The sequence below is a fragment of the Hypanus sabinus genome, unplaced genomic scaffold (assembly GCF_030144855.1).
Source record: "Hypanus sabinus isolate sHypSab1 unplaced genomic scaffold, sHypSab1.hap1 scaffold_808, whole genome shotgun sequence".
Lineage (NCBI taxonomy): Eukaryota > Metazoa > Chordata > Chondrichthyes > Myliobatiformes > Dasyatidae > Hypanus > Hypanus sabinus.
Genome location: NW_026781660.1, coordinates 105078 through 115867, shown reverse-complemented (window position 1 = coordinate 115867; position 10790 = coordinate 105078). Strand labels below are relative to the sequence as shown.

At 47.1% G+C, this 10790-nt stretch overlaps 1 protein-coding gene across 1 annotated transcript in view; it reads right to left on the bottom strand.

Moving 5' to 3' along the window:
* Nucleotides 1-3721: 3721 nt before the first annotated feature.
* Nucleotides 3722-10790, bottom strand: part of LOC132390228 (NACHT, LRR and PYD domains-containing protein 3-like) — a 37409-nt gene continuing 30340 nt past the window's right edge. The window contains exons 8-12 of the mRNA XM_059962837.1: nt 6362-8099; nt 5204-5290; nt 4878-5048; nt 4555-4722; nt 3722-4425 (exon numbers count right to left, since the gene is read on the bottom strand). Coding sequence (XP_059818820.1) covers nt 4338-4425; nt 4555-4722; nt 4878-5048; nt 5204-5290; nt 6362-8099 — 2252 coding nt within the window. The 3' untranslated portion in view covers nt 3722-4337. The remainder of the gene's footprint in view (nt 4426-4554; nt 4723-4877; nt 5049-5203; nt 5291-6361; nt 8100-10790) is intronic.

The window sequence follows — 10790 nt, the reverse complement described above, 5'->3', positions numbered from 1 at the left end:
TTTGTGACAGGAGCTTTCTCCCCTCCCCTTTCCGTCCCCTATTGAATACTTGACATCGCCACGCTCACCGTCTCATCAGTCCACTCCTCGTCCCATCACTCCTCTTCCTCCCAAACCCTTCACCCTCCTCCCCCAAATCCACATATATATGTGTATGTGTGAATATCTGAGATATATACATTAGTTTATTCAATGACAAAATTATTGGCCTTAAAACATATATACAATGCCCAGGACTGTATTAAACTCAAATTAAAATGCTGTTATTACAATCAATAACACACTCGATCCCAGGATAGTATCCATGGACACCGCATGTTCCTTCTCCATAGATTCTGTGTGTGACAGTGGCCATTGTATGTCAGTGTCTCACTCCATCCCTGGCGGCCATATTAACCAAGGATTCGCCCATTTTAAATCAGCGCGTCCCTCCCTCTCTTGTGCTCACTTCTACCAAAGCCGTCACTCCCTCCCCAGCAGACATTTCAAGTGAAGCGCCGGACATCCCCTCCCTCCCGGAAGTTCAGGGAATCTTCCGCATATTGACAGTGGACTCCTGACGCCCGCAATTTATATACTATATCCCGGAAATGGTTTTTTTGAGAACGAGAGAGCGAGAGTGAGAGAGAGAGAGAGAGAGAGAGAGAGAGAGAGAGAGAGAGAGAGAGAGAGAGAGAGAGAGAGAGAGAGAGAGAGAGAGAGAGAGAGAGAGAGAGAGAGAGAGAACGAGAACGAACGAAAGAACGTCATAGCAGAGTATTCCAAATAAAGAAAATATAAATCGTACTTCACCCCAGACTACAGTAAAGTGTTCCCCTGCTAATAGGAATCAAAAATAATGACCGTTTCAGACCTGCCGGACGGGGTGTCGTTCAGTCAGTACATCTCTCCCTTTTTATCAGCAAAATAAACGTTGCTGACGGCCGTTTTCAAGCGACGTCTCACCCCCTCCCTTCCCGGCGCTCACTTTAAATAAGTTATCACAACCGGAAAGTGCCCCGTCAGACAGTTTAAGCAAAGCAACGGCGATTTTATGTTAGGGCAATAGGTCATTTTACATCGACCCATTAGCCCCTCTCTCTTCTCAAAGTGTCACTGTCTCCATTTCGGCCATTTTTCCCGATGCGTCTCTCCCTCCCTTTTGGCCATTTGAATTCTGTCCCTCACTCTCTCTGTGTCGGCCATTGTAACAAAAGACTCAGGGGCTATTTCAGGTTGGGCCGCCTCTCCCTCTGATTTGTCACCTCCTGGTGTCCATTTTCTCTCGGTGCATCCCTCCCTTCCTCCCTGGAAACCATTTTCAAAGCGCGCGTCACCCCCTCCCGACTGACAATGTTATATTGGCGTGTCACTCTCTCCCTTGTATTCATTTTATATTCTTGTTTTAATACTGAAACCTATTTTTAATCAGCACATAAATCCGCCCCCGCCCCCCCAACTCCGGGTGATAATTTCCAGTCTGTGCACAATCCCCACCCTGTTGGTCATTTTAACTCTGCTGTCTCTCCCACTCTCTTGTCAGTGTATCACTCCCTCCCGGCCGGCCCTGAGAAACAAGGTGACCACGGTCATCTTAATTCTGCCCATCGCCCCCTCCCTGGCACCCATTGTCACTCAGCCCATCACTTTCTCCCTGGAGACCATTTTCAGTCAAAATTTCACTCTTTTCCCTGTGACCATTTTAATTCCTTCTGTCGTTCATCATTTTCATTCAGGAGCCCCTCCCAGGACAGACACACTCGACCAACCTCCACTCGATTGCGCAGACTGTTTATCACAAATAATAATTATATCACAAACAATAGAGACTGACCCGACATCCTCACCTCCGGATCCTGTGCGTCATCACTCCGAGTATCGTGGAGGGAGGAGGATACAGACACCAGGGAACGTGTGCGGTATTATTCCCGGTGTCGATACAGAGAGCCGACACCGTGTGCGATAAAACTCTCGGTGTGGAGACAGAGATCGGGAACCATGCCCTGTGTCACCTCCTGTGTGCTATGTGGACACCGGGAACCGGGTGCAATGAATCTCCCGGCGTGGGGACACGGAAACCATAACCATAAACCTCTCACACACGCACGCCCCCACACCATCAGGAAGGCGATCATACCATCTGCCAGAAGTGAGAACCTCGTCAATTCCAAAAAGTCGTCAATATCCACACGATCCTTGACTTTCCTTGTAACTAATAAACCTTCGGCGTTCTCGTCAAGTTTCAAGAAGGTATAGGCCCCACTGGGAGTTCGGACGATAGGAGTGAATGGGAAGCGGTGCAGACGGTGCGGTTAAATGGGAGGGGGCGGGTCCCCATTGGCAGGTAAACGGTGGAAGTGAATGGGAAAGGGTGAGGTCTATTGGAAAGTTGGAGGATACAAGCGAATGGGTAGGGGTGCGTCCCATTAGGAATGCGGATGGTTGAAGTGAATGGGAAGGGGTCGGGTCCATTGGCAGTGTGGATGGTGTAAATGAAGACGTGCTGAACATCCTTCAGTCAGATTCTATACACCGTCTCCGCCAGGAGATGAGCATCGTCAGTGTTACAAAGCCGTCAACATCCACACCACCCTCAACTTTCCGTGTGACTAATAAACCCACCGGCGTTCTCGTCAAATTTCCTAAACCCCGCTCCGAGTTCTGTCAAACACAGATTTCCAGGATCCCATTCCCGTTGGAAATGAACTGAAAGGCGTCCCATTGGGAGGCAGCTGGTGGGAGTGAATGGAAAGGGCCAGATCCCACTGGGAGATTGGACGACAGGAGTGAATAGGTAGCGGTGCAGACAGTGGTGGTAAATTGGAAGGGGCGCGGCCCACTGGGAGGCAAACAGTGGGAGTGAATGGGAAGGGGTGGGGATCCATTGAAAGTTTGGATGATACAAGAGAATGGGTAGGGGTGCGTTCCGTTAGGAATGCGGATGGTTGGAGTGAATGGGAGGGGGTGTGGTCATTGGGAGTGCAGATGGTGGGAATGAATGGGAAAGAATGGCATTAGATTGGAATCGTGGTCCGTGTGAGTGGACGGGAAGGGACGGCGTCCTGTGACGAGTGCGGACCGTGGGAGAGGACGGGAAGGGGTGGCGACCCGCTTTGCACAATTATCCTCAATTTCAATTTCATCCTGGACGACCTCTCGAACCTAGAATTCAAGTGTGATTGTTAACCGCTGTTTATCAATCCCATCTGTACTCCCGTGTCCGTTGGAGTCCCTTACCACCCACTCCTAGTCTGTGCACACTGCATCCCTCCTCGTCTCTACGTATATTCATTGTGTGTGTGTGTGTCTGTGTGAACACAATGGTAGTCTCCTCTGTAATCTCTTTCTACTCAAGAACAACAGACCTTTTTTTCCCTGTGTCTGTCCCCGGGATTGTCTGATGGGACGGTGTGAAGGGACAATCACTGCGTGTCTGACCCTGGGAGTGTGTGATGGAATGATGTGGCTCAACGCCGATATTCCTTCCTCCATCCCTATCGTACTTGGGATCCAAATGAAATCACATCTGACATTACAGTCGATTTTAACTGTTTTAACGATTTTAACAGTTAGCCATGATGGGGGTAGTGTGGAGATGAGATCCTGGGGACCCAGACTCTGAAACGCTGCTGTACCAATGTGAGGAGCCCAGACCCATTACTGCAGTTCATCGGGTGCTGGGGGCAGCAGTAACCCCAGGTCACTGTTTCCCCTCTAAAGAGACTCCAGTCTGACGCCAAGACAGGAAGTTACAGCCGTTTATTGATTTCATCATGGCAAATGTAAATAAAACTATGTGTGAGCTGCTGACGTGCGGGAGTAAATAAGCTGCTCCCGACTCACACACAGTCACACACAATTAACTGACCGGCGACAATGAGTGACAGTTTGAATAATCAGTCCCGTTTCTCACAGTCACTCTGCATCGGGGATCCAATGATTAGAAAATCACACTTCGGGGCCATCAGAGATCGCTGTAGATCCAGGGTTACCACTGAGGTATTTCTCAATTTAACATCATTATATTGGCCACAATGCCAAAAGCACCGTCCTCAGCAAAGGGAGCAAAAGGATTCTCTTCCCAGATAATCCCACCCCGGGACACCGGTTTCGCAGACTGAGCTCTTCCTGTCCTTGTCTTACGTGGGGGAGTCTCGAGCCCGTACATCCGGTGGAAACTTTGATAACAGACAGAAATACATCACTGTGGGATCGCTCCGGATATCACAGAGCGTGATACTGGAGCCAGTTCTGTTAGAAACGTTGGGATTTACACCTCACGCGCAGCCATGAAAGCAGAGTGCTAGAATTAAAGGGGAGGGCGGGGATTCGGCCGGAAGTTTACATTTGTCAGATGTTCACAGGTTCACTCTCAGTCCGGGTCTGAATTCTTGCACAGAGCTCAGTTCCTTCCCTCTGGTGTCACTGAACCGATTGTACCCCAGCCTGAAACAGATGGGAGAATAAAGATGAAATAAACAGATTACACAACAGTGTCAGTAACAGGGGACCGGGGTTAATATTTCAACAACACTCACAGACAAATATCACCAGAACATTAACACAAACACTCACTTGATCCGCTCCAGACTCGGGAGGGTCAGTATGAGGTGGCGGAGAGTGGGGACAGATCGGTCTGTGAGCAAGTTTGATTGCAGGTCCAGCCGCATCAGTGATGAGTTTGTACTGAGAGCGGAGGCGAGATCTTTGGCACCAGAATCTGTGAGACCGACATGAAACAGCCTGGAGATGAGAGAGAGTGAGGGTGAAGGGGACGGAGAGACAGCAGACGGTACAAATACCCAATGTTTATCAGTAACAAAATTACTGATCACATTAATGCTCAGTATCAGACACCCAGCGACTGTAAACCCAATCTCCCACAGTCTGGTACTTACTCCAGTTCCTGTATTTTACACTCCGGGTTCCTCAGAGCCGAAGACATCAGTTTCACTCCTGAATCTCCCAGTATATTACCACCCAGGTGGAGCCTCGTCAGTGATGGGTTTGTACTGAGAGCGGAGGCGAGATCCTCGGCACCAGAATCTGTGAGACCGACAGCACTCAGACTGCAGATGAGAGAGAGTGAGGGTGAAGGACACAGAGAGACAGGACACGGTACAAATCCCCAGTGTTTATCAGTAACACAATTACTGATCACATTAATGTTCAGTGTCAGACACCCAGTGACTGTAACCACAATCTCCCACAGTCTGGTACTTACTTCAGTTTCTGTATTTTACACTCCGGGTTCCTCAGAGCCACAGACACAAGTTTCACTCCTGAATCTTCCAGTTCATTTCCCCCAAGTCTAAACACAGAAAGACAAATTGATGAACAAAGTAATTCAAACCGTGGGTCTGAGGGAATTTCTCTCACTCGGAAACATTAAACACTTCAGTAAATCACTGATCGGAGTTCCCATCACTGTCAATGTCCCTCACTGACCAGCTCCAGGGAATTCACCGAATGTCAGTAATTTAGTCTGTCGGTGTGACGCTGTAAACTCCACATATTCTGTCCCATTCCCCAATGGTTAGAAAACGGTTCCTGTTGTGACAGGGTTGGGAGGGGCAGGGATGAAGGATGGGAGAAAGTCCCACAGTGAAGAAGATTTGTGAATGGGAAAGTGTCGATGATAGATGGTTAGGAGAGACCCCACCTGAGGAGAAAGGATAGGAAGAGAAAACCTGCAGGAGGAAGTTGATGGGGAAGAGAGTTCTCTCAGGAGGAAGGGAATAGGGATGAGTAGTCCCACAGTAGTATACCGATAGGAGAAGATAATCCAATAAAATGAGATGATCCAGAAATAGATTGCAAGGGAGGGGTGAGGTCCACAATCGGGAGAGGAGATGTGCCCATGGTGTCTGGATGTCTGGTAGTGAGCACAGTCACACAGGTGGACTAATGGTGATAGTCACACGTGGGGAAGGGCAGGGGAGGACAATCTCACAATAGTATTTCTTTCCTTCTCACAGGGACAGTCTGCTGACGGTCTCTTGTCCCTCACCGGGAAGGGAGTGTGAAGCTCTGACCCACCTGCTGCAGTCAGTGTCGGTCTGGGTGTCAGTATCAGTGAGAAGGAACATTGTCAATGGACGTGACACAGGCAGTGAGAAACACGGGCATTCCTGTGATTTACTACCATTAAACCACTGGCTGTTGTTCACTGATCTGATGAAGTCTCCAACATCCCTTCACAAGGAACCACAGAAACCTCGTGACCTCCTGTCCTGTCCTTAGAGAATTACTGATTGACCCCCTGCGCATTTGCCACAACTCTTTACAATCTGTTTTAGTAGAGTTTAACACAAATTCGTTTACATTGAAACAACAAATTGGAACAATTTCGCGGTTCAGAGTGAGAGATAAATCAAGTTACCTCAACTCCTGGCACTTGTGCAGCCCGGGTCCCAGCCGCTGGATTCCTTCACACTGAATGTTGCATTTCTGCAGGTCGAGGTGTTTCATTGTATCACAGAGTCCGATGACATGAGACAGGACGGCGCAGTCAATCGGGGTCAGTGTCATTCCACTGAATGAAAGTGTTTCCACAGATCCCAGTGCGGCCTGAGCCAATCCACGATTCTGAGACTCAAACAGGTAGTGCAATGTGTTCAGGAGGTTCCTTTTACCAGCTTCACTCTCTGCGTTTCCACTCTGGCGTTTAACCTCCTCCTTCACCCAGTCAATCACCCGGCAGGTTGTTTGATGAGGAAATGGACCCAGAAACTCCTCCAGGCCCCGAGCTGTGATTGGGTTGGAGAGACCAGCTACAAAACGGAGAAATACCTCAAATCGCCCATCTGTTGTGTTGTGGGCTTCAGTGAGGAATTTCAGAATATCTCTGGGATGTGGATTCAGGAACAGTGCGACTGCAGCTACAAACTCTTGAATGGTGAGGTGTGAGAATGTGTACACCACGCTCCGGGCAGAATCCTCTCTCTCAAAAAGCTCCATCAGGAACCCGGACAGGAACTGGGAAGGCTGCAGGTTATAGTTGATCAAATCTCCATCTGTAAACACAATCTTCTTCTCGGACACTCCTCTGAAGGCCATCTGACCAACCCTGAGAAACACATCACGGGGGTTCTCAATCTCACGGCCGTGGTTTTTCAGGATGTTGTAAATATAGTAGGAGTACAGTTGGGTGATGGTCTTGGGAACTCGCTGCGGGTCCCTGACTCTTTGTATGAAGAAGGGGCCCAGTGCCAGAGCGAGGATCCAGCAGTAGGAGGGGTTGTAGCTCATGGTGTACAGGATCTCGTTCTCCTTCACGTGTTTGAAAACAGCTGCTGCTACCGTCTGATCTTCAAAATGCCTGATGAAATATTCCTTCCGTTTCTCACTAACAAATCCCATGATTTCAGCCCAGACACTGATCTCAGCCTTTTCCAATAAATGTAACGCAGTGGGACGGGTGGTCACCAACACTGAACACCCTGGGAGCAGTTTGCCCTGGATTAAACTGTACACAATGTCAGACACTTCACACCACCACTCGGGATCTGGGCACTGGTGTTTGGGTTCTGTATCTCTCCGACTGTCAGCAAAATCGATTCTGTATTTGAATTCATCTAAACCATCAAATATAAACAGCAATCCCTCTGGGTTCCTCCAGACCTCTCTCAGGATATTCCCAAAGTAAGGATATTGATCCAGAATCAGTTCCCTCAGGTTTATCCTGCAGTTAATAAAGTTTAAATCCCGGAATTTGAAACTGAAGACAAACTGGAACTGTTGGTATATTTTCCCCGTGGCCCAGTCATAAACAATCTTTTGTACCATTATTGTTTTCCCGATCCCTGGGACTCCGGCCACTGCTGCCGAACTCCTAGATTTGGTTTTACTCCGGGAATAGCTGCTCTGGAACAACTGATCAGTCCGGACTTTTTCCAGCTCGGCATGGAGATATTTATTTCTCCATTTTTCATGGGTTTTGCCTCTTGCCAGTAGTTCATGTTCCACCAGTCTCCGATCTCGAACAGTAGAAATGATCGTGAGCTCAGCGTATCGATCAACCAGCTGGAAAACCTTCACCTTCTCCCTCATCAAGATCGTGTTCACTCTCAGTTTTTCAGTTTGTGCCCGCAGAGTTTCCTTGTGTTTCTGTTGAACATCTTAAATGGCAAAAGAAATAAAATGATCACCAGATTAAACTTGTCAAAGACACAACTTGAAAACTGCAACCAGATCACTGTAGTGATATTGCAAGAATTCAACGTTCCTACGGCTGATGGTGTGGACAATAAAACCTGTTGCAGAGACCAAGAAAATATAAGACTAGGGCAATCTAATATTCAGCGATCACTGAAGCTGAAAGTTCCCACTCCTCATCGTTATCTCCTGGTACTCTAACCTGCCCAAACGCAAAAGCCCACATGTAACCTCATCTCCTTCAGTTCAGCCATTCTGTCTCTCCACACTCTCCAAATCTCCACTGATACCCCTGGATCTGAAATACAATATCCATTCCCTTTACTGTTGAATTTGTTATCCGGGGTATTGCACGCATAATTTGGTACAGAATGTGAAAAATATGGCATAGATTCTCTGTGAAAATCCACATTGAATATGCTGGGCAACTATGCTCACTAGTTCACTGCAAAGTTTCCTGTTGCATTGCAAATATAGACGGATGTTTTGCAATGTTATAAATAGAAAATGCTAAACAGGAAAAGAAACCGTCTTACAGATTGGAAAAATATTTTGTAGGCAGCTGAAACTATGTAGCAAGAGGAGGTCATAAACATGTATGTCCCCCTGTCAATTAGGTTAATGGGACTGTGGTCAACCATGACAGGGTTGATAAAGGGATGTAAAAAAATGGAGTTGTTGGGATGTAAATGCACTTTCATGGATACTGGAGTCTGAGTGTGGCAGATATTGAATTAGATTTCTTCACTTGGACGCAGATTTCATTGGACCATGGCATGTTCTTATTCCCCTTTTGATTTCTGTCTCTGAAACTATGCCTGGATCCATAATATCAATGTTAACATATTAACCAATGACAGTTAGAAACATTGAAAGCCTACAGCACAATACAGACTGTTCAGCCCACAAGGCTGTGCCGAACATGTCCTGACCTTCAAATTTACCTAAGGTTACCCATAGCCTTCGATTTTCCTAAGCTCCATGTACCTATCCAGCAGTCTCCTAAACAACCGTATCGTATCCACCTCCAACACCGTCACCAGCAGCTCATTCCACGCACTCGCCACACTCTGCGTAAAAAAAAAAACACACCACTGACATCTCCTCTGTACCTACTTCCAAGCATCTTAAAACTGTGCCCTCACATGTTAGCAATTTCAGCCAGGGAAAATCCTCTGACTATCCACATGATCAATGTCTCTCATCATCGTATACACTATCACATCACCTCTCATCCTCTGTTGCTCCAAGGAAAAAAGGCCGAATTCCCTCAAACTATTCTTATAAGGCATGCTCCCCAATCCAGGCAACATCCTTGTAAATCTCCTCTGCACCCTTTCTAAGTTTTCCACATCTTTCCAGTATTGAGGCAACCAGAACTAAGCACAGTACTCCAAGTGGGGTCTGCCCAGGGTCCTATATAGCTGCAACATTACCCCTCGGCTCCTAAACACAATCCCACGGTTGATGAAGGCCAATGCACCGAATGCTTTCTTAACTACAGAGTCAACCTACGCAGCAGCTTTGAACGCCCTATGTACTCGTACCCCAAGATCCCGCTGATCCTCCACGCTACCAATAATACTATATTTTGCCATCATATTTGAACTACGAAAATGAACCACCTCACCCTTATCTGTGTTGAACTCCCATCTGCCACTTCTCAGCCCAGATATCCTATCAATGTCCCGTTGTAACCCTTGACAACCCTCCACACCATCCATAACACCCCCAACCTTTGTGTCATCGGCCAATTTACGAACCCATCCCTCCACTTCCTCATCCAGGTCATTTATAAAATTCATGACGACTATGGTCCCAGAACAGATCCCTGAGGCACACCACTAGTCACCAACCCATCTACAAACTCTCTTTGCCTTTTGTGGGCAAGCCAATTCTGGATCCAAAAAGCAAACCCCCATGGATCCCATATGTCCTTACTTTCTCAATAAGCCTTCCATGGGGTACCTTATCAAATACCTTGCTGAAATCCATATACACTACACCTTCTGCTCTACCTTCATCAATGTGTTTAGTCACATCCTCAAAAATTTCAATCAACTCGTAAGGTACGATCTGCCATTCACAAAGCCATGTTGACTATTCCTAATCATATTATGCCTCTCCAAATGTCCATAAATCCTGCTTCTCAGGATCTTTTCCACCAACTTAAGAACCACTGAAGAAAGACTCATTTGTCTATAATTTCCTGGGTTATTTCTGCTCCCTTTCTTGAATAAGGGAATAACACCGCAACCCTAAAGTCCTCCGTAACCTCTCCCTTCCCCATTGATGATGGAAAGATCATCGCCAGAGGCTCAGCAATCTCCTACTTGCCTCCCACAGTAGCCTGGGGAACATCTCATCTGGTCCCGGTGACTTATCCAACTTGATGCTTTTCAAAAGCTCCAGCACATCCTCTTTCTTAATATATAAATGCTCAAGCTTTTCATTCCGCTCTAAATTATCCCTGCAATTGCCAAGATCCTTCCCTGTAGTGAATACTGAAGCAAAGTATTCATTACGTACCTCTGCTATCTCTTCCTGTTCAATACAGAGTTTTCCACTGACGCACTTGATTGGTCCTATTATTTGATGTCTTATCCTTTTGTTCTTCACAGACTTGTAGAATGCATTGGGGTTTTCCTTAATCC